This window comes from Camelina sativa, chromosome 19 (genome assembly GCF_000633955.1).
Source record: "Camelina sativa cultivar DH55 chromosome 19, Cs, whole genome shotgun sequence".
NCBI lineage: Eukaryota > Viridiplantae > Streptophyta > Magnoliopsida > Brassicales > Brassicaceae > Camelina > Camelina sativa.
This window is the reverse complement of record NC_025703.1, coordinates 9,549,961-9,570,831: the sequence shown is the minus strand read 5'-3', so window position 1 is coordinate 9,570,831 and position 20,871 is coordinate 9,549,961. Positions and strand designations below refer to the sequence as shown.

General features: G+C 37.7%; 5 protein-coding genes, 1 non-coding gene and 1 pseudogene across 15 annotated transcripts; 2 read left to right on the top strand and 5 right to left on the bottom strand.

Moving 5' to 3' along the window:
- Positions 187 to 2,399, bottom strand: LOC104765743 (ras-related protein RABG3f). The gene is made up of 6 exons (XM_010489501.2): positions 2,176 to 2,399; positions 1,421 to 1,547; positions 992 to 1,138; positions 824 to 904; positions 592 to 737; positions 187 to 501 (listed from the first exon to the last, which is right to left on the bottom strand). Exons 1-6 carry the CDS (start codon positions 2,226 to 2,228, stop codon positions 435 to 437), a joined length of 621 nt encoding a protein of 206 aa, XP_010487803.1. The 5' UTR covers positions 2,229 to 2,399; the 3' UTR covers positions 187 to 434.
- TRNAT-AGU lies at positions 2,502 to 2,575 on the top strand. The gene has a single exon. It is a non-coding gene; the product is annotated as a tRNA-Thr (tRNA).
- LOC104767626 (putative proline-rich receptor-like protein kinase PERK6) lies at positions 2,993 to 5,928 on the top strand. The gene is made up of 7 exons (XM_010491623.1): positions 2,993 to 3,602; positions 3,850 to 4,515; positions 4,620 to 4,690; positions 4,777 to 4,853; positions 4,970 to 5,114; positions 5,200 to 5,361; positions 5,452 to 5,928. Exons 1-7 carry the CDS (start codon positions 2,993 to 2,995, stop codon positions 5,728 to 5,730), a joined length of 2,010 nt encoding a protein of 669 aa, XP_010489925.1. The 3' UTR covers positions 5,731 to 5,928.
- LOC104767624 lies at positions 6,011 to 9,118 on the bottom strand. 9 transcript variants are annotated; one of them, XM_019240689.1, is made up of 11 exons: positions 8,837 to 9,118; positions 8,640 to 8,748; positions 8,525 to 8,557; positions 8,211 to 8,292; positions 7,926 to 8,005; positions 7,761 to 7,863; positions 7,612 to 7,683; positions 7,451 to 7,520; positions 7,275 to 7,352; positions 7,090 to 7,149; positions 6,011 to 7,001 (listed from the first exon to the last, which is right to left on the bottom strand). In XM_019240689.1, exon 11 carries the CDS (start codon positions 6,737 to 6,739, stop codon positions 6,146 to 6,148), a length of 594 nt encoding a protein of 197 aa, XP_019096234.1. In that variant the 5' UTR covers positions 6,740 to 7,001; positions 7,090 to 7,149; positions 7,275 to 7,352; positions 7,451 to 7,520; positions 7,612 to 7,683; positions 7,761 to 7,863; positions 7,926 to 8,005; positions 8,211 to 8,292; positions 8,525 to 8,557; positions 8,640 to 8,748; positions 8,837 to 9,118; the 3' UTR covers positions 6,011 to 6,145. The 9 variants fall into 9 exon arrangements, with proteins under 9 accessions (XP_019096234.1, XP_019096229.1, XP_019096228.1 ...); XM_019240684.1 differs by having other exon boundaries at positions 8,211 to 8,298; positions 8,525 to 8,748; XM_019240683.1 differs by having other exon boundaries at positions 7,761 to 8,005; positions 8,211 to 8,298.
- LOC104765740 lies at positions 10,159 to 11,478 on the bottom strand (annotated as a pseudogene).
- Positions 11,941 to 14,256, bottom strand: LOC104765739 (actin-2). 2 transcript variants are annotated; one of them, XM_010489499.1, is made up of 4 exons: positions 14,031 to 14,256; positions 13,112 to 13,576; positions 12,420 to 13,033; positions 11,941 to 12,320 (listed from the first exon to the last, which is right to left on the bottom strand). In XM_010489499.1, the coding sequence occupies exons 2-4, from the start codon at positions 13,563 to 13,565 to the stop codon at positions 12,255 to 12,257; spliced, it is 1,134 nt and encodes a 377-aa protein (XP_010487801.1). In that variant the 5' UTR covers positions 13,566 to 13,576; positions 14,031 to 14,256; the 3' UTR covers positions 11,941 to 12,254. The 2 variants fall into 2 exon arrangements, with proteins under 2 accessions (XP_010487801.1, NP_001289904.1); NM_001302975.1 differs by lacking the exon at positions 14,031 to 14,256 and having other exon boundaries at positions 12,255 to 12,320; positions 13,112 to 13,565.
- LOC104765738 (RING-H2 finger protein ATL78-like) lies at positions 18,822 to 19,770 on the bottom strand. Its single transcript, XM_010489498.2, has one exon. It carries the CDS (start codon positions 19,675 to 19,677, stop codon positions 19,009 to 19,011), a length of 669 nt encoding a protein of 222 aa, XP_010487800.1. The 5' UTR covers positions 19,678 to 19,770; the 3' UTR covers positions 18,822 to 19,008.

Sequence of the window (20,871 nt, the reverse complement as noted above, 5' to 3'; positions counted from 1 at the left end):
TTGTTTTAGAGTATTTTCATATTTTCTGTTCCAATGATGTTATGTATTCAAATTTGAAGTGAAAATGTAAATTTATTTGACTTTTGTGACCACTAGTATTTTGCAATGTGAATTCTTATTGGTAGAATTGTTCATAATGAATGGAGTTTCTATGCAAACAAGATCCAATGGGACTGAACTTTGAGATAATTTTTAAATCCTGGATCATTCAACTAAAAAAACATCACTTAAAATAAAAAGCCCACAATTAACTTACTAAACAATTCCCGTTCTTTTTTTTAGGGTTCCTTGTTTTTTTTTTGGTTTTTGTTCTCACTCATCCCTCATCCACACGAAAGAAAAATTTACAACATGTAATAATTAAGAGATAAGTTTTGAAAAGAGATAATGAAAGGAGAAGCCTCGTTTCCTTGTGGTGGTGATTGATATAGTTCTTAGCATTCACACCCTGTAGACCTCTGTTGATTGCTCGTCCCAACATCGATTGTGTCTGGCAAGTATCTATTGAAAAGAGAAAAGACAAGAAAATGTTGAGACCAAACCCCGCAATATAAAAGATTTATGAAGTCTAAGTATTGTTAAGAAACTTACAACTCTTCTTCCTCTCCGCTCTTCAACGCGTTCTTGGCAATGCATTGGAAAGCTTCCTCCACGTTAGTGCCTTCCTTGGCAGAGGTCTCAAAGTAAGGAATGTTCCCTTTTGAAGCACACCAAGCTTTAGCCTTTTTCTCTGAAACCTGCCATCAAAATGAGAGTTTTGCGTTTGGATTACATCTCACAAAAGATTCATGAACAATGGAAAATCATGAAAGCAAGCACATACCACTCGGCTGTTTCCACCATCCACGTCAACCTTATTTCCGATAAGAACAAATGGAAAATTCTCTGGATCTGATGGACTCGCCTGCAAGACATACTCGCGTTACAGGTTTGCTTGTTATGAAATATCTGTCAACATGAGTGAGAACAAGCAAAGCATGAATATGGTTACCTGGATCAGAAATTCTTCCCTCCAGTTGTTAAGATTGTCAAATGACTTCATGGAGTTGACATCATACACAAGAACACAGCAATCAGCACCACGGTAAAAGGCTACACCAAGGCTCTGAAACCTTTCCTGTCCAGCTGTATCCCAGATCTGTTATAAGCCCATTGACAAAGAAAAAAGACAGGAACAAGTAAGCTTTGTTCTCCAGCTTAATTAAGGAACGCAGTACACACCAAATTTAACCACAAACAAGGTTAGCCTGAAAGATTCTGGCAGAAACTTATTAGTTAAATTGACTTTTGTAAGCTAAGACCTTCAGCTGAGAGTCAGTAGTTCTCTTTTGAAATACAACTAGAAGAGCCATTGAGCTAAAAGCACATGCATCTTACTTACAAAATTCAAGAAATTGACTAATTGAGTACTAGTAAGAACCTGTAAAGTGAAAAGGCGATCTTCAAACTGAACTTCCTTGGTCAAGAAGTCAGCTCCAATAGTAGCCTTGTACTGGTTGCTGAATTTTTTATTAACATACTGATTCATCAAAGAGGTTTTTCCTACCCTGCAATAACCAAACGTTAGACAAGTCCACAATTAGTTATACTCATATAACAAGAGAATACACACCAATTTCATGTACTCATTACATGGTAACCACGAAAAAAAAAAGAGAGTCCAAACGATTCAGTACCAACAAATCAGATACAAAAAAAAAAAAAAAAGAACATGCAAAAGGTTAAAAAGAAACCAAAACCTCAGATCATAAGTAAGTTTTTGCAACTTCATGTTGTCGGAGAAGCAACAAGTATAGACTAAAACCGTGGTGTATAGTGAACTCAAGTTATTTGGGTTTGAGACTATCAGATTTTTTGGATCAACAGAAACAACAACCCCAATGAAAAAAAAAAAAACAGCAACCTAATAACATCAGATCAAATTCAATTATGGGTTCTTAATTAATTAAAAACACAAAGAAAACAAAATTGCAGCAGTAACCTAAGGGATTGATCAACAAAATTAAGCGAATCACAGTTCAAAGGAAACGAATTAGACAAAATCCGACTTAAATCTCAAAAACCCAGAAAAAGTAACCACACAATCACTCATCAGAAAACTCAGAATCACCAGTAATTACATGTAGAACAAATACAAATTAACATAAAAAAAAAAAAGAGAGAGAGAAACCAAACCCGCTATCACCGAGGATGATGACTTTGAGGAGGGTACGTCTACGGGACGGCATCGTATCGGATCTTCTTAGAAAGAAATAAAAAGAGAGGTTTTGAAGAAAGCTAAGAGAGATCTCTGGTGGAAGAGGGAGGAGGGTGTTTTCTCTCTGTGTGCCCTGGAAGAGAGAGTTCTTCTAAGCTGTTCCTGATCTGTCTTCTGATTGATTTCTCTTGGGCGACTTGTATTTTTTTTGTCTTCTTATTAAAAAGGGGTGAGAATTATTATTATGTTTAATAATTATATTAAAACACATATTTACTTGTATCTTTTAATTAACGAACAAGCAGCTCTCGTAGCTCAGTTGGTTAGAGCACCCGTTTAGTAAGCGGGAGGTCTTGAGTTCAACTCTCAACGAGAGCATTGCTTGTTTATTTAATTTTTTTGTTTGCTCTTTTCATAAGTTTTGTAATTTTTTTGTTTATTTAAATTCTTTTCTTTTTAAAACTGTGTTTTTTTTTTTTTCTTTTTTTTTTACAAATTTAGTGATAGGTGGTACATAAATTGCATGGCTGTATTAATACCCCAAATATAGACCCTACAAAAAGAAGACATTACCAAAAAGACAACAACAACAAAGATTTGAAAGCAATCTTTAAAAATAGATTTCGAAACACACAAAGAGGTTTTGTGTTTCTTCTCTTTGTTTGTTCAATCTCTCTCTCTCTCCCTCTCTTTCTGGTTAAAAAAAAAAAAAAAAAAAAAAAAACGATTTTTATAAGTAATCATAGAGTATATATATAAAAGGAACAGTGTTTTAGCTATACTCAAATCAGAGAGATGGTTACCAAATTTTATATTATTGAGCGATNACCATCTCCGTCATCATCCGACAATCAACAACAATCCTCTCCTCCGCCTCCTGATGATTCCTCCTCCTCTTCTTCACCCCCAGCTCCTCCTACCCCTGGGGATTCCTCTTCCTCTCCTCCACCGCCTTCTTCAGGCGACTCACAATCTCCACCTTCTCCTCAAGGAAACAATAATGGCAACAATGGTAATAACAACAATGGCAACAACAACAATGGTAATAGCAACAATGACAATAACAACAATGGCAATAACAACAATGGTAATAACAACAATGGCAATAACAACGGCGGGAATAACAACAATGGCAATAACAACAACAACAACGGCGGAGGAAACAACAATCGTTCACCTCCGCCTCCTTCAAGAAGCTCCGACCGTAACTCTTCTTCCCCACCTAAAGCGCTGGCTCCACCTAAATCTAGCGGTGGTGGCTCCAACTCACGAAACAATGAACCGAACACGGCTGCTATCGTTGGGATTGTGGCTGGTGCTGGACTCTTGTTTCTTGTTATGATATTGTTCTGCGTCTGTTGTTGTCGTAAGAAGAAAAAGAAGCATCAAATGCCGTATTATTCAGGTAACGGTTTCGCTACCGGCATAGGTACAAATAAAACCCATCAAACCTAGCCTAATTTAGAACCATTTCTTGTTCATCAAGATAATTAATATTCTAACTCGTGAAAATGGACTTAAGAACCTCTAAATCACCTTCCACAATATTTTTGAGATATCATAGAAAAATCATGTCATGCGTAAAAATTTTGAATAGGGTTTTCTTGTTACTCAAGCAACAAGGTAAAACTCAAGTCTCTGTTTTAATGTAGGTGATCAATACCAACAGCAGCAATACAATAACCAGAGCGATCACGTAATGAATCTGTCTCATCAGTATCCTGGATCAAACGGGAATAGTAACTGGATGAATTCACCGCCTCCACCACCACCTGGAAGCTGGCAACCGTCCCCGCCACCACCACCACCGCTGGTCTCAGGGGGTATGAACAACGGAAACAGCAGTGACATGAGCTCAAACTACTCAGGTCCACATGGTCCGTCTCTACCACCACCACACCCTTCAGTGGCTTTAGGTTTCAACAAGAGCACATTCACTTACGACGAGCTAGCTGCTGCAACTCAAGGCTTCTCTCAAGCAAGATTGTTAGGTCAAGGCGGGTTCGGGTATGTTCACAAGGGAATACTTCCCAATGGGAAAGAGATTGCGGTGAAGAGTCTGAAAGCGGGAAGTGGACAAGGAGAGCGCGAGTTTCAGGCTGAGGTTGATATCATTAGTCGAGTCCATCACCGGTTTCTTGTGTCTCTTGTTGGGTATTGTATTGCAGGAGGACAGAGGATGTTGGTTTATGAGTTCTTACCTAATGACACACTTGAGTTCCATCTCCATGGTAAAAGTGGCAATGTTCTTGATTGGCCTACAAGGCTCAGGATTGCTTTGGGATCAGCTAAAGGACTTGCTTACTTACATGAAGACTGTGAGTCATGAAAAAAATCTAAACTCTTCAACCTTATTGGGAAACTCGAGTGGTTTAATCAGTGATGTGATCAAACTTTGTTTTATTGACTTTTTTTTTCTTAGGTCATCCCAAAATTATTCATAGAGACATTAAAGCTTCAAACATTCTTCTTGACGAGTCCTTTGAAGCCAAGGTATGCTACTGATTTTGACTCATAATGCAATCAGATTCTTTGGCATTTCTTTATTTCTGTAAAACTGAACTGCCTCAACTCTGCAGGTTGCAGACTTTGGGTTAGCGAAGCTATCTCAAGACAATGTTACACATGTCTCCACTCGTATCATGGGAACTTTCGGGTAATAACAAGAATAACTGTTCATGCAAATTCCATTAGAAACGTTCTTGGTTTATAATCTCATTCAAGAATCTGTTTTTCTAATCAAGAATCTAAAATTTGTGAATCATATGACAGGTACTTGGCGCCAGAGTATGCGTCAAGCGGTAAACTGACAGACAGGTCAGACGTTTTCTCCTTTGGAGTGATGCTTCTTGAGCTCATAACCGGACGCCGACCTGTTGATCTCACTGGTGAAATGGAAGACAGTTTGGTCGATTGGGTTAGTAACCATATCATCATATTAATGGGTCCTCTGTTAGTATCTTGTGTGCTTAAGCAAACTTGGTTACTTTTTTGTTACACAGGCAAGACCCTTATGCATAAACGCAGCTCAAGACGGAGATTACAGCGAACTAGTTGATCCACGGCTGGAGAACCAATACGAGCCTCCTGAGATGGCACAAATGGTGGCTTGTGCCGCTGCAGCCATCAGGCACTCAGCTAGACGTAGGCCTAAGATGAGCCAGGCAAGTTATACTTTAGAACATGACCACTCTTTGAAATATATACATTACAGAGATAAAGAAAATGATCACTATGGTCCAATGTTTAAACAGATTGTTCGGGCACTGGAGGGAGATGCAACGCTAGACGATCTAAACGAAGGAGGGAAACAAGGGCAGAGCTCATTCCTCGGGAGGGGATCAAGCTCGGACTATGACTCGAGCACTTACAGTGCGGATATGAAGAAGTTCAGGAAAGTGGCCTTGGATAGCCATGAGTACGGTGCAAGCAGCGAGTACGGGAACACGAGCGAGTACGGGCTTGACAGCGAGGAGAATCGTAGAGGAGGACCTAACAACAACAACAAAACAACTCCTCACCGAGAGTTTTGATTTAGCTGTTAGTTTTCAAACAATCTACCTTGCTGTGTTTTGTTTCCCCTTTATGAAAATTTTTTAAACTCTTAATTTTTTTGTCACCGTTGGATTTGTGTTTGTGTCTGTGAAAAAAAAAACTTTTGGTTGTGATTAACTGATTAATTGATTTACTAATGCTAATTATCTCTACTTAATGTTCAATTGTGATTTCCATCTCTCGTATTAAGTAACTTGGGAATTGTAGGAATGACAAATGAGGTATGACAAGAATTGAACAACTCCATATTGAGTCAAATCTCAAAGATTCTAACTTTTTATTTCTATTTCAATCTTCTAATGATACTTCTAAAGCTGAAGTGAAGACTAATGGATGATAAGAGACACAGTGGTTTTTTTTGTGGAATTTGACGAAAATGCCATTCTAGAGATCTCAGAAACAGAGGACAACAACAGAGAAGGAGATCATGAAAGTGTAAAGAAGGATCAAGAAACCAAAATAGAGAGCCCAATTTCTCTTAAACTTGCCAAAGTAGCTATCTGGTGGTTCTTGATAAGGAACTTCCAGATCCCAAGCAGCAGCCGAGGCCTCGTCACCGTCGCCGCCGCCGAGGAAATCACCAGCGGCGATTCTTGACTTGATGAACCGGAGCTTATGAGTGGCGAGACCGAGAGTGAGCTTGTGGCAGCGACGCTGGTACTTGAAGCCGTTGATGCAACGGAGGGTTTGAGCGACGGAGACGTAGAAGAAGAGGTGAGAGAAAGAAAGGAGACAGATGGGTGCCCAACAGTGGCGGCAGCGGAGACGACCTGAGGGTTGGGAGAGAGAGAAGAAGACTATGGCGAGGAAGATGAAGAAGAGCTGAAAGAGCTTGTGGAGCTTCTTCTTCTGATGGTCAATGGCTCGTTTCTTCTCGAGGGTTTTCTCGAAGTGGAGTTGGATTATGGAGTTTAGGGCTTGTAGTGCTGTTTCTTTTGGGATGAATGGTTGGTTATGGTGGTCGATTTCGTCTTCGTAGTCCGCCATTGCAATGGGGACTGAGAAGAGGAAAAAAAAGTGTTTTTTTTTTTTCTTTTTCTTTTGGTTTAGAGAGAAATGGTTTGGTGATTGTGTCAAGGAGAGAGAACATGTGGGTGTGGTTCGTATCTCCAGACATAAGTATTATCCATCTCAACGGTCATTCAGATTTTGGATGTTTTGTCCGTATTCAATAAATATTTTTAATTGACACAGTAAATTTTTTAATATCTTTGTAAGGAAGCTCCTCGTCTATATATGAAATCGTCACCTGTGTTTTTTCAAATGGAACTCACAAATTAGCTATCTATTCCAAAATATTCAATTGCTACGATTAGAGAGAAGATGTGTGTACGTACCTCTTCGTTCTTGCTGATGCGTCTTTAGCGCAATTATAACTGCTTGTCTCCGTCTCTGTCCTGCGAAAACACAAGACAAAGAGAGTTCCACATGGAGGGAATCCGAGTTCAGTCCCAAAAAAGTGTTGATCAAAATTATACAACATGTACAGACCATAAAGAGGAAGAAGATGTAAGAAAGATACCTCTTCTGGTTTGAAGGCTTTTGCATTAGGGTAACAAGAATGGTTCATACAGCTCTGCGGAGGGGAAGAAGGCCGTTCCTAAACACCAAATACGGAGATGCAATAATGTCAAATCTTGGCTACAAGTTATATAACCCTTCTGTTTTATGATAAAAATGTTCCCCTGCATTTCTAACCTTGGCAACAGTCCGAATACTCATCACCAAGAGCATCTAGAAACGGTCTCGTGATTTCATCGGCTTCTTCCTTTGATAATGAGAACAAGAAACTGGTGAGAGTCAATAGATTTTGGTCAAAGAACAACAACAATGGGTCAAAAGCATTATTCTGTCCAGACCTTTTCTGCATCAGGAAGATCATATCAATATACAAGAAATAGTCCTCTACTGGTGATGCTACCACCAAGTCTCTGCCAAAGATCAAACATATTGTGGGTAAATTCATTGTAAATGTAAAGATATAAACAAGAGAATTGACGACTCTTACAGGTTAATGTATAAACAAGAGCTCCAAAAGACTGGAGATAACAATGTAATTTGGTTGGCAAAACAGTCAGGATGCGCAGCTGATGCAACTGCAATTGTGATCACTACACAAAACAAGACAAGTAAACTCAACCTTCAAGCGATATACTACAACTAAAATACCTACCGTTACATGCAAGATTCTTTATCTGCATCCTGAAGGCTCCTTCATCAGAATGATCAACTAATGCGATGCAATCCCACCACCTACCAAACATAAGAATAGAGTTTTAGATAAATCCATATGTGGCATAGACATATCACACAGGGAACCTATTATAGATGATCATGAGTTACTGTATGTAATTTGGATCAATTCCATCACCATTTAGAAACATAGAGAAAGAAAAACAAAGTGATTTAATGTTCTTCATCAATAGTCTAAGACTATCTAATGGCATATCATTTGTACCTTTTTTTTTTGTATCCAATAGATACTGGTTTCCATGCCTCCAAGAGTAGCGACTGATTTGGCTCACTCTGCTTTCAATTTCCTATAACTTAGAATGCCATAACACATTATCCAGAACTGGTTAGTTTCTTTTCTTTATATAATACGTAAGGTATATACTTGAGATACAAAAGGTCGAAACTTGCATAAGCTCCATAGATCTCACTTTAAACTAATATATATATATATATATATATATATATATTAAAAAAAGTTCCATGTCATTTTATCTAAGATATTCAAAAGGTAGACATAAAAACTGATACAAGATTTACCTTGGCAGCCAGGACAAAAAATATCATTTGTATCTGCAAAGTAAGAAATGATAAAGATATAAATAAAGTTACCGCAAAACTGAAAAAGCCAATTTCAAAGAGACCAAAGAGTAACTCGGTTTTATAAACCCTCCAAGCGCCTCTCTAGATGTTGATTCAGACCTCTCACACCAGTGCAAAAGTAGAGAGTGAGAACTTCCCAATCTGTCTCTGCGCATGATTCACTGTGTCATATTGAAACAGCACACAAGTATTAGTAACTCTTCGAGGGGGCAAGGATCATAACTCAGTAGACATCAAAATCTCAATTACCTACAGTAGAAAGCAGCCTCCTGACATCCTCCACGACACAAAAGAGACGAAATCAAAGGAAACTTATCAGTTAGCGGCAAATACCATTTCGCCATTCATTAAAGTGGCCGGAGATTATTTTTTCGCACGGCGGCGCGTCTGTATTTTTTTTAATTTGGTGCTATTTTTTTACTGTTTCCGTCCAACAACCAGAGAGAAAGACTCTTTCGAGTAGAGATGGATTACCCGACCCGGATCGGACCCATACCCGGATCGGAAATTTTAGTGTGTTTCTTTTTTTTGTTAGGCTGTAATTAACTGTTGTGTACTTGTGTACTAATAATATTTTATGTAATTTTTTTTTTTTTATGAATTACAACAATAAACGAAACATATGTCTACGTACGTTCATTATTGGATTATTGAAATTAACAAGCACTTAATGAAAGTCATTGAAGTTATCCAAAAGAGATCCAAATCGAGAAAAGCTAAAGAACTGGTGGAGTTTGTTTAAATAATACAGACGATAAAATAGAGAATTGAGGAGATAGAGTAAAAATATTATTATTAAAAATAATTCATTTTAATAATAATATTGATGATACATGTTGTTGAATATATAAAAAAAAGAAGTAAGAGATTACAAGAACATGATAATGATTATCATCATCATACTACAAATTCTATTTTTTTCGTCTAAAATTTAAAGGTTTCTTTTCAATCCATTTCACATGTTTAATTAGAAATTTAGAAGTTTAGAACAGAGACATTAATGTTAAATACATTTGATAGGGTTAAAAAAGCCATAGCATATCAGAATTTTAATCAAAAGAACAACTAGAGGAATACAATTTTTATATATCGAGTAAGAAAGAAAGAGCATCTTTTTAGTAACACAAGAAACGAAATAGTATATGTTTACGTTCATTATTGGATTATATATAGAATGTAGATGAAGTCATTAGGATGTAAGGGTACTTACTAGTAACAATCTCAATACTAATGCATGCCACTAGCCACACATAGTTCTGTACAGTATTTGCCCACTGGAAGATCAGTTGCCGCAAATCAACATGTAAGGGGGGTACTAATAACAATCTCAAATCTCAATACAAGGTCAAATACTCAAGTCAGTAAAACTCCTGATTGATTGATTGATGAGAAAGGATCATGCACCTCAATGTAAATTCCTATAGACTGAGAGCATGCTATATGACATTACTCGACAAAAGCCTTATCATACTCTCTGGAAAGACCTCACAAAACACTTGGCTGACGTTAACTCACGGTCTCTGAGCTAATCATGTTCTTGAAAACGATAACCAGGACTAAAGAAATATAAATCAAGATCTAGATCAAATTCTCTAGGAACATAATCTAGGGTGTAGGAAGATATGAAACATCAGTAAGTTTTCAAAATAACTGATCGAAATTTCTTAAAACACAAAACAAGTCAGTCAATTTCTTGATCATCCATTGCAAAAACAAAAACCTAAAGATACAGATAGAGATCATGGTATGATTTCAAACCTCGCAAGAAAAAGATGGATGATCACCTTTCTATCTATCTATGAATATTGAGCATAGATTTAGCTTCAGTCTGCTGCTCAACCAAATCTTCACTAGCATACCTACTAAGCAGATCCATCTTCTTCTTCTCCAACACCATCTTCTCAATCTCCTTCTCATCAGGCAACGGAACGTGAACCACAAACTCCCTCTCTTTCTCCTCTTCTTTCTCCCTCTCCCTCCTCTCCTCCTCAACCACATCCTCTTCCTCCTCAAACAACACCTCCTTAGCAGCAGCAGCAGCAGCTCCAACACTCACAACCTCAGTAGCACCTTTCCTAGCTTCCTTCCTAACCTCATCCAACCTCCTCCACTCCTCAACCGATCTTTTCCTCATCCCTCCTTCAGCATTCCTCTCCAAACTCTCCAAAATCCCATCTTCATCATCTCTATACCCGTAATAGCTAGCATCTATCCTCTTGTAAATATCATACCTAGTTTTACGCTTCCTCAGCTCAGGAGGCTTCTCGAAAAGCTCTCTAACTCCAGGAAGCTTCTTAGCAGCACCGAAATAACGATACCCAGGACCACGCCCACTAGGGTTCGGTACATCGATGATGTTCCCTTCTAGATCCGTCATCTTCGCTCCGTGTCTCGAGTGATTCGGACCTCCCAGCTCAACGATCCGCCGCTCCCAGTGATATCTCTCCCTGAGAAGCTTGTTAATCTCGTCGTTTAGATCTCGGAGTCGGTGCTCGCCTAATCCTTCGTTCTGAATCTCGGCAACTTTGCTGCCGATCTCTCTCATGATTTGCTGTCTCCATTTGTCAGCTTCGGCTAGATCTCGGCATTCAGATGCAAGGTAAGGTCGACGCTCTCTGGGCTTCTTCTTCTCGGATTCTTTCATGGTGATGAACCTGTTGAGCATCGACTGCGCTTTCTCTTCATTACGAGCCATCTTGGATCTTCGGAGGTTACGATTACACTATTAATCAAAGGGAAGCAAGAACTAACAGCAGAAATCAATCGACACTTCTCTAGCTTTTGCTTGCTTAAACCCTAATTTGCAGAACTGTAAATGGCAGAGACGCGAAGGAGAAAGGATTGGGGTTGATTGGAGAGATTGACGAGTTGTAATATTTCCATTATTATATTATTATATTCCGAAATAATCGTTTTAAGTTTTACGCCTTGCTTTTAATACTAAGGCGGCCCTTAGTAAGGCCCAAATTATCGGCCCAAAATTGTCACTCGTGCACCAATTTTCGTGAGTTCTCCTACAACTTTTTTATATTGTGTTGTGTGCATCAATGTAAAATGATTATTAAGCAAAAATAGTAACGAATGGATATAACTCGTAATGGTTGAGGTGTAAAATTGAAACATTAGAATTGACTGTTGGAGTTATATAGAATGATGCCATATGATATTAATTATCTATCTATTTGTGCTAGTTGAAGTTCATTTGTGAATGGAAAAACATGTAACGCTTTAACTATTATCAAGAATTAACAATTCGAAAATGAAGATGGAGGACTCAACGTAATTACTAAAAACCAATTCAATAAAATCTTTTATCTCATACAATACTTATATTAACATTGCAAAGAGCCAAAGAGTTTCAAGGTTCTTCTTCTGAGTTTTGAAAGAAATTTATAAGGAATAAAGAGGCATCAATTCGATCACTCAGAGCTACAAAACAATGGACTAAAATGCAAAACGAAAGCGGTTTTTGTTTGAAACGCAGACGCAAGTAAAAAACCCAGAGAGTTTGTCACACACAAAAGTGCATCATAGAAACGAAAAGAAAAAAAAGAAAAAAAGGAAATGAAACAAACAAATGGAGAAGCAAATAGAAAGAAAAAAAAGAAACTTTTGATCCCATTCATAAAAACCCAAGCTTGTTGTTAAGCCTTTGATCTTGAAGAGCTTAGAAGCATTTTCTGTGAACAATTCCTGGACCTGCCTCGTCATACTCAGCCTTGGAGATCCACATCTACAGAACACAAACATACAATAATACCCAGCATTTGAATTAAATTTGCAAATTTAAACAAGGAGAAACCCAAAAAAAAAATTCCAGGTCAATTTTTACCTGCTGGAATGTGCTGAGGGAAGCAAGAATGGAACCACCGATCCAGACACTGTACTTCCTTTCAGGTGGTGCAACGACCTTAATCTTCATGCTGCTTGGTGCAAGTGCTGTGATTTCTTTGCTCATACGGTCAGCGATACCAGAGAACATAGTTGTTCCACCACTGAGCACAATGTTACCGTACAGATCCTTCCTGATATCCACATCACACTTCATGATTGAGTTATAGGTTGTCTCGTGGATTCCAGCAGCTTCCATTCCCACAAACGAGGGCTGGAATAAGACTTCTGGGCATCTGAATCTCTCAGCACCGATCGTGATGACTTGCCCATCGGGTAATTCGTAGTTCTTCTCGATGGACGAGCTGGTCTTTGAGGTCTCCATCTCCTGCTCGTAGTCAACAGCAACAAAGGAGAGCTTCTCCTTGATGTCTCTTACAATTTCCCGCTCTGCTGTTGTGGTGAACATGTAACCTCTCTCGGTAAGGATCTTCATGAGGTAATCAGTGAGATCACGACCAGCAAGGTCGAGACGGAGGATGGCATGTGGAAGAGAGAAACCCTCGTAGATTGGCACGGTATGAGATACACCATCACCAGAATCCAGCACAATACCTGTTCAAGAAAAGACAATCAGAGCTCAGTTTCAATATACCAAACGAGTTTAATAAACACACAGAGAAAAGTACTAACCGGTTGTACGACCACTGGCGTACAGGGAGAGAACAGCTTGGATGGCGACATACATAGCTGGAGAGTTAAAGGTCTCGAACATGATTTGGGTCATCTTCTCTCTGTTGGCCTTTGGGTTAAGAGGAGCCTCGGTAAGAAGAACAGGGTGCTCTTCAGGGGCAATACGGAGCTCATTGTAGAAAGTGTGATGCCAGATCTTTTCCATATCATCCCAGTTGCTAACAACACCATGCTCAATCGGATACTTCAAGGTAAGAATACCTCTCTTGGATTGTGCTTCGTCACCAACATAGGCATCCTTCTGGTTCATCCCAACCATGACACCATGATGCCTTGGCCTACCAACAACACTGGGGAAAACAGCCCTGGGAGCATCATCTCCGGCAAATCCAGCCTTGACCATTCCAGTACCATTGTCACAGACGATTGGTTGAATATCATCAGCCTCAGCCATTTTATATGAAGCTGCAGCAAAACACACACACACACACACACAAAAAAAAATTCAATACTGTGAAACGGATCCTGATTGATTCATGTTAAGATGAATAAACAGGTAGCATACCTCAATCAATAGATTCAATTACTCAAAAACTACATCTAACCTTAAAACAGTTCAGATTTAAATCTAACCTTAAACAGTTCAGATTTCAATTGGCGTCTACAAATCATTTCCCATATAATTAGAAATTTAACTGTAATCAGACTATGGATCTATCCCTAATCAAGTCAAGGTCAAGTGAAAATTTTCCGATCGATTTGAGCTAAAGATGATCGAGTCAACTGAGATCAATTCAAGTCAAAATCAAAAAGATTCATAGATCCAAATTCAACCAATTCCAGATCTCTACGAAATTCAAAAGTTCCAGATCGAGAGATCCAGCAAATATAAAAGTAGATCCAGAAAGTTTATTTTTACCTTGAAACGAGAAAGATCGGAAAACAAAAAAGCGGAAGAAGACGAGATTGAGGAAGAGAACAAGGCGAGCCTTGGCTAATTCTCTCTCTTAATCCTTCTTCCTTCTCTCTCTTACTTCTTCTTCGAAGTCGCCGGAGATAAACAGAATCGGCCGATGAAACTGAGGAGACAATTCAAAGAGGAGGAAACTATATGAATTTATATAGGCGGGTGTTATCTCTTTACTCACTTTTTTTGTCGTCCTTTCAAAAAACAAAAAAAAAAAATATTAATAATAAAATCGACAGAGACGAATCATTTCGACCACAGGAAAAGATAACGTGACCTGGCTGTCAGACAGCCTTTTCCCTCGTGTTAACTGATTAATTGTGATTTTAATACCCTTAATTAAAGATCTCAGCCGTTGGTTCTTTTTTCTTTTCAGATTAATTTGTTTTTGCTGAGATGGCTTCATGACTGTGACCGGCTCGGCGTAAAATGACAGCTCCATTATTTTAAAAGGGCTGCGATTTTATTAGTGTTAAACTTAAACCGAGTCAAAATGAGGAGCCAAACGATAGTCGTGGTTGGCTTGTTTAATTAGGAATTTTAATCAGAAAACTCAACGTAATTTAAATTCGTTTTATATTTTATAATTTTTGTGTCATAATTAATTCGTGTGTAAGTGGTATTAAATATATCAGACCGTGAAAGAAAGTGACTTTCATGTTGTGCTTACGGATAGTATTATATACTAGAGAGAATAAGAAGATACTATTTCATGACATCGTATTCACTATTCACGATTATATTTGTATTACTCAAATGGCTAGTTCTACATCCGAACTCGTCAAAACGACATTTTGGTGAATTCATTATGATATTTATATGCTGACACACACATAATAGTTGTTAATCTTATTATTATATAGTTGTATTGTAGAAACATTGTCTAACTATTGTTTGGGTAGAAAGACTATAAGTAATGATGAGTTGAGATACCAATACATTGAGTCTAGGCTGTCTAGCCATTTTTGTTGTGCCATATCTTTCTAATAACGTCACAACTTTCTTACATAATGATAGCGTACATGAGTATGTATCGATATATTTGAGGTTATACTAACAAGTTCTTTCTAAATTTCGACGTTGATACCTAATAGTTTTTCTTTTTGGGGGCTATGTTTTGGAACTTTTGGTATCGAGCCATATGTACATAGTGAAATATATTTAACTATGTATGAAATAGTTGAGGTAACGGATCTGATTTGTTGAAAGACGCATATTTTGTGTATATTGAACATATGAACATACGTATGGCGTAGTTAAGGTCGAACCATCGTGCGCTTCGTAAGTGAAAGATGTTGAGCAATAAACATTACGATTATTCGCATGTTCTAACAAGAGAAAGAAAGCAAACTAATCATCATTCATCATCATAAACTTTTTCTTTTTTTTTTAATATGTTTGTTGAGAGATTCAAAACTCAAAAAGTCAACTTTTTGGAGATCCACGTGAATAGCACGTGCCGGTAACAATCGTACCCAGGTGAGAGAGAAAGGGAGAGAATGTGGGAAGGTGAAGGCTGGCACCTACGAAAAACGTTGTGTCCATCATTACGAAACTACTTGTGATTTACAATAACATTGCTACTATTATGATTACATTTAATTCTCACTATTTATTATATAGGGGATATGGGTTATGTAAGGCAGGCCACACCACGTTCATGTTTTTTTTTTATATATATATATATAAAAGTATACATATAAATGGCAGGCCACGTTCATATCTTTTGTTGGAGAAAAGTCAATTAAGGTTAGTCTTTCTTGATTTGGTATGTAATTAATAAGTTTGCTTGCTTGATCCCAGAGATCTAAGCTTTTTCTCCCCCCCTCCNTTAATATGTTTGTTGAGAGATTCAAAACTCAAAAAGTCAACTTTTTGGAGATCCACGTGAATAGCACGTGCCGGTAACAATCGTACCCAGGTGAGAGAGAAAGGGAGAGAATGTGGGAAGGTGAAGGCTGGCACCTACGAAAAACGTTGTGTCCATCATTACGAAACTACTTGTGATTTACAATAACATTGCTACTATTATGATTACATTTAATTCTCACTATTTATTATATAGGGGATATGGGTTATGTAAGGCAGGCCACACCACGTTCATGTTTTTTTTTTATATATATATATATAAAAGTATACATATAAATGGCAGGCCACGTTCATATCTTTTGTTGGAGAAAAGTCAATTAAGGTTAGTCTTTCTTGATTTGGTATGTAATTAATAAGTTTGCTTGCTTGATCCCAGAGATCTAAGCTTTTTCCCCCCCCTCAACTTTACTAGTAGTGGTACACCACAATCCACCCATAAAGTTTATATTTCTTTTCTGGAATATGGGATTTTATATCACCTATTAAACTCATAATCCGTTAAACCCTACATGCAAATTGTTGCTAGACAAATTCATCAAACCAATACAGATCTTTTTACTCACATTATTTTAACCTTCAAATTCTGAATTAAGTTATAACCTTTTTTTACTTACACTATAGTAAAAACAATTCTACTAATTACTAAAAAGTTCATCCATGAATCAAAAATATATTAGACAAAATAAACAAGAATTTGGTACCAAAATTAAAATCTGATAATAAATTAACAACCGATATTACTTGTCTACTTTGATGAGGTACGGTACACTTTTTAGATAATGAATGATAATATAGCTGAATTATTAAAGTTAGTCAATTATTACATGGATCAAAACACTTGGGAGGAGCTAAGCTAATCATTTTTATTTGTTTTTAGGTAGGTTAATGTTATGGGCCGAACGTTAGGTCTGGGAAAAGTATGAATGGCCCAATGTGGATCGAGAGAAAAAAGATGTCCAGAAGCTTTTTTTTGGACACAGCAATTTGCTCCCTATAATTGAATTAAGATATACAATTTCTCTTAAATCAAAACAAAGAAGATGGTTTCTTGTGTATCAAGATTAGATATACAATTTCTCTTAAATCATACGAACGTCCTACGAGACCAGAGGAAGAAGATTATCATATAAATTTGATGGTGATTTCAAAAGGCATCCCAGAAGAAGAAGGAGTTTCCGCGTGGGTCACGGCTCTTGAAGGGTTGGATAAAATGGGTTACAATCTTTTCTTATTAGATCCTGCGCACCAGGAAGGCTACCTCTGAGTGAGACCTGCCAAGCAAAAGAGCTGCTTCCTCTTTCGTCCTTTATATGGCGTTGGGGAAACCTATATTACTTGGTGAAGAACCTATCCTAGATCCTGTAATTGAGGCTGCTAGTGCGGAGGAGAATGCTGCTATTTCGGAGGAGGCAAGGTAACAAGGTGGTGCTACTTCCGACAACTAGCTTCGCTGCGTTTCAAATGATAATATCATATGATATAAATATAGAAAAGATTTGGGGAAACTTCAAATAATCTACTTTTTAGTACTCTGTTGATGTTGTCCTTTTGAAGCTAGATCCCTTTGACAAGGAGGTTGCCTTATTTGATTATTGGCATAGCAGTATACTAGCATAATAATTTGACTTTAAACAATCCTTGAGGGATGGGTGAGTTGAAGTAGCAGATAAACGAAAAGAATATAATGTCAATACTAAGGCATGCACTATTATTAATTAAGTAGAGGAAAAGAGCTCTAGAGTGGCATCTTTGGTAAATTAAAACCTTTGTAAGATATGTCTTGTAAATTAAGCTCATAGTGCCAGCCCTCTTGATGAAAAGTGTACACGTCATTCAAACACTGGGGGAAGAAGACTGCAGCATCCAAATATACATTTGACAAGATTGTAAAAATCATGCATAGGTAGCAATTGAAGTGTGATGAGAAAAGCACTAAAGTTCGATAACAATATCAGAAAGAAAGGGAGTTAGCTCCTCGGGGACAACAAAAGGAGGACTCTGTATTTGGCTCATTTTACCTTTGTGGAAGCTGTTATAAACCACATCAATTGTGGACTAGTACTGTTATATTAGGACCTTTGATATTTGTGGAAGCTGTTATATATTAGGCCAGTAACCACATCAATTTTGGAGTAGTGTTACTTTCACTGTTTTTTTTGGCTCTTAATTGTTCAGATTCTGTGACCTCTGTTTGGTAGGATATTTGACAGCACCAACACTGGTTGTTAATTTCTCGTACCATTTTACTTTGTATGATTAGTACAATATCTTAAACCACTCATTTTTGTTATCATCTGATTTGACTCTACGGTGGTTTCATGCTCAGATTCCATATTTACTTTATGCCGACGTTTGTTCTAGGTGTAACCTATATGTATCTTTTCTCAATCTACGCCGTGTTCTCATTTTGGGTGGATTATATCAAAAGCCTTTTAATCTTGTAGGGTATTGACAATTCTCTGTGTGGCTTGATTAGTTAATTTGTCACGTTTTTTATATTGTCTCATCATCATCACTGCCTACTCAATATACTTATAGGTCGGTAAAGAATAAGAAGAAAGGTCTTCTTCTATCATGGAGGGCTAATTTATTTATTCTACATATAGAGCTTGGTAATTAATCAATATGATTAGCACTAGTATTAAACAAGAAACTAGTGGCGTATCATGTTTTAATAACTTGGGAATGTCTTAAAGCTGGGAGTATTAAGGAATTCTCTTAGTTGACCAAGTTGATTAGTGCCCCCACTTAACTCGTCGACGTTGGTTTGGTTCCAAGTGTTTTGCCTTCTCAGCTTCCTTATTTGAGTTGTTTATAATTTCATTCACTCACGTGAGTCTAAGATCTTCTATTGGAAATTTGGAATATACACTTTCAGTTTCAGGCAACAACATGTCATAACGATTGAAACTTTACAGAGGAAATCATAATTAACGCTGTTTTGAATATTGAACTGCAGATAGTTTGGGATCTCTGACTATTTCTAAAAACGTGACAATACATACATATCAGCTTTTACAACATAACTGCACCGTACCTAAGCCTAGGTTACTGACTCTGTTCAGCTAAAAGCGCGCATCAATGATTCCGGTCCTAGTGGTGCTATATGCATGTTCTGTTGTGGTTGATTAGGTGATGGGGTTGTCATCTCACTACTGCAGCCAGCTATCTTTTTGCAAGTCTGAATGAGGCACTGCCTGCAGGTGGGACATGATGAATGTGAACTGAGCCATTTGTCTATACACCGGACATGGAATCCATGGTGGCACTTTGGCAGAAGCTTGACTCGTTCTCCGGATACAAACTCCGAGAGGCATATGGCACACTCTGTATCTAGGCCAGGAAGCTTCAGTTCTGCAGTGTAACTTACCGTCTGGAAACTCTTCAAGGCTTGTTGTTTTACTCCTGTGTTGGCCAAGCGAACTGCGAGCTCCTCACCAGCTTCTGATGATAATAAATTGGAGTACCTCAGTGCACATCTTATGATAGAATGCAGTCCAAGGGAGCAAACTAGTGCACATAAGAGAACTGATAGGACCATGACAACATTTGCATCAAAGCTCATATGATTTGCAGAGGACTGTGATGCTTCTGCAAACGGGGGCGATGCCGTGGTACGTGGTTGGTAAGCTGTATGAAGCAGTAGTCTTCTTGAATAAAAATTTCCACGAATATCTTGGAAGAGCTCATGAGTTGGTTTGGTAATGGGAGCAGAAGTTGCAGTCGACATGATAACCTAGTTTGTAGAGTTAGATTGATAGATCTACTAGGTTTTTTTGCTGCAGGTTCCATATATAGTGGAAAGGTAAAGGTTTCCACATACTTTTTTAAAATTATAATGGGAAATTATTTTACTTATATATTTTTTTCTGAATTATAGTTGGTGGAAGATGCTAGCAAAATTAGCAAGGTCCTTTAGTGTTTTATTTTATTTAATTATAGTCTGCATCTTACATGGATTCTCCACTGAATTTTTACAATCTTAGTGTGCCCATCATACCATTTCCTGCAATGGTAGTGCCATGTGGCAGTGGATTTTGCAAAGAATTGCTTTCAGGGACCCATGAGCTTTAGCTAGAGCAGCCATGAACGGTTCCATCTTTGTGATAGCATTCAGATAATACATCTCTTAGGTCTTGGTTCATGTCAGTGGCTTCTCTCTGTTCATTACTTAGTCACCTCAAAACATGAGACCCGTCTCGTCAGTAGTAAAACCAAAGTTGTTAGCAGCCAGAAGGGAAAAATCCCCATCCACGATTCTTGTTAAAGGCTACTTTTATCAATAAAGATTACTCTAAATTAGTGTCCAGCTCCGCGCCTTTCTCTAAGCCAGTCTCATAGCTAAAGCAAGTGATTTATATAATTTCCTTTTCCCTACTTTATGATATCTTGTCTTTTACTGCAAATTGCCAGTGCACACTATACATGAGTCTAGAATGAAACGTTTTTACTGTGGCTCGTAACTAAAGCAAGATTTTTTGATATGAAGAGATATAGTTACTTTTAGTCTTATTACTTGACCAGTCTCTCTCTCTCTCTCTCTCTCTCTCTCTCTCTGAAAGAAAATATGAGAAAGGCTGTATGCCTATCTGAAAATGATTTTTGTATTGTCTTTTGTTTGTGCCACTAGGTTCCATATAGCTGGTAAGAACATATAGTGGTCTGTTTTTTTATCCCTTCAAGAAAGTGATAAACTTTGCCTTTATTGCTTTATGTTGCTTGGAATACCATGTGATACTCGTGCGTTCTTTGGTTGACATTCTTGATTTGGTGGTTTTCTTACCTTGTGTGATTATTGTGTAAAGGAATATAAAAAGAGCATTATTAAGATCGTGAGTACTTGAAAGCCTGAAGCGCATTAGTTAAGTTGTATTAATATACTGTATATCTCCGAATGAGTCTAAGATATAACTAGTATTTTGAA

What these genes read in the sequence shown, in the direction of transcription:
- LOC104765743 (XM_010489501.2), bottom strand. Translation starts at nt 2,228, where the DNA reads ATGCCGTCCCGTAGACGTACCCTCCTCAAAGTCATCATCCTCGGTGAT. An exon ending in ATCGCCTTTTCACTTTACAG is followed by an intron (nt 1,139 to 1,420) that starts GTTCTTACTAGT and finishes GGCTTATAACAG; the next exon opens with ATCTGGGATACAGCTGGACA. An exon ending in GGGAAGAATTTCTGATCCAG is followed by an intron (nt 905 to 991) that starts GTAACCATATTC and finishes TATGTCTTGCAG; the next exon opens with GCGAGTCCATCAGATCCAGA.
- LOC104767624 (XM_019240682.1), bottom strand. Translation starts at nt 6,739, where the DNA reads ATGGCGGACTACGAAGACGAAATCGACCACCATAACCAACCATTCATC.
- LOC104765739 (XM_010489499.1), bottom strand. Translation starts at nt 13,565, where the DNA reads ATGGCTGAGGCTGATGATATTCAACCAATCGTCTGTGACAATGGTACT. An exon ending in CGCCAGTGGTCGTACAACCG is followed by an intron (nt 13,034 to 13,111) that starts GTTAGTACTTTT and finishes TTTCTTGAACAG; the next exon opens with GTATTGTGCTGGATTCTGGT. An exon ending in CCCTCAGCACATTCCAGCAG is followed by an intron (nt 12,321 to 12,419) that starts GTAAAAATTGAC and finishes TGTGTTCTGTAG; the next exon opens with ATGTGGATCTCCAAGGCTGA.
- LOC104765738 (XM_010489498.2), bottom strand. Translation starts at nt 19,677, where the DNA reads ATGTCGACTGCAACTTCTGCTCCCATTACCAAACCAACTCATGAGCTC.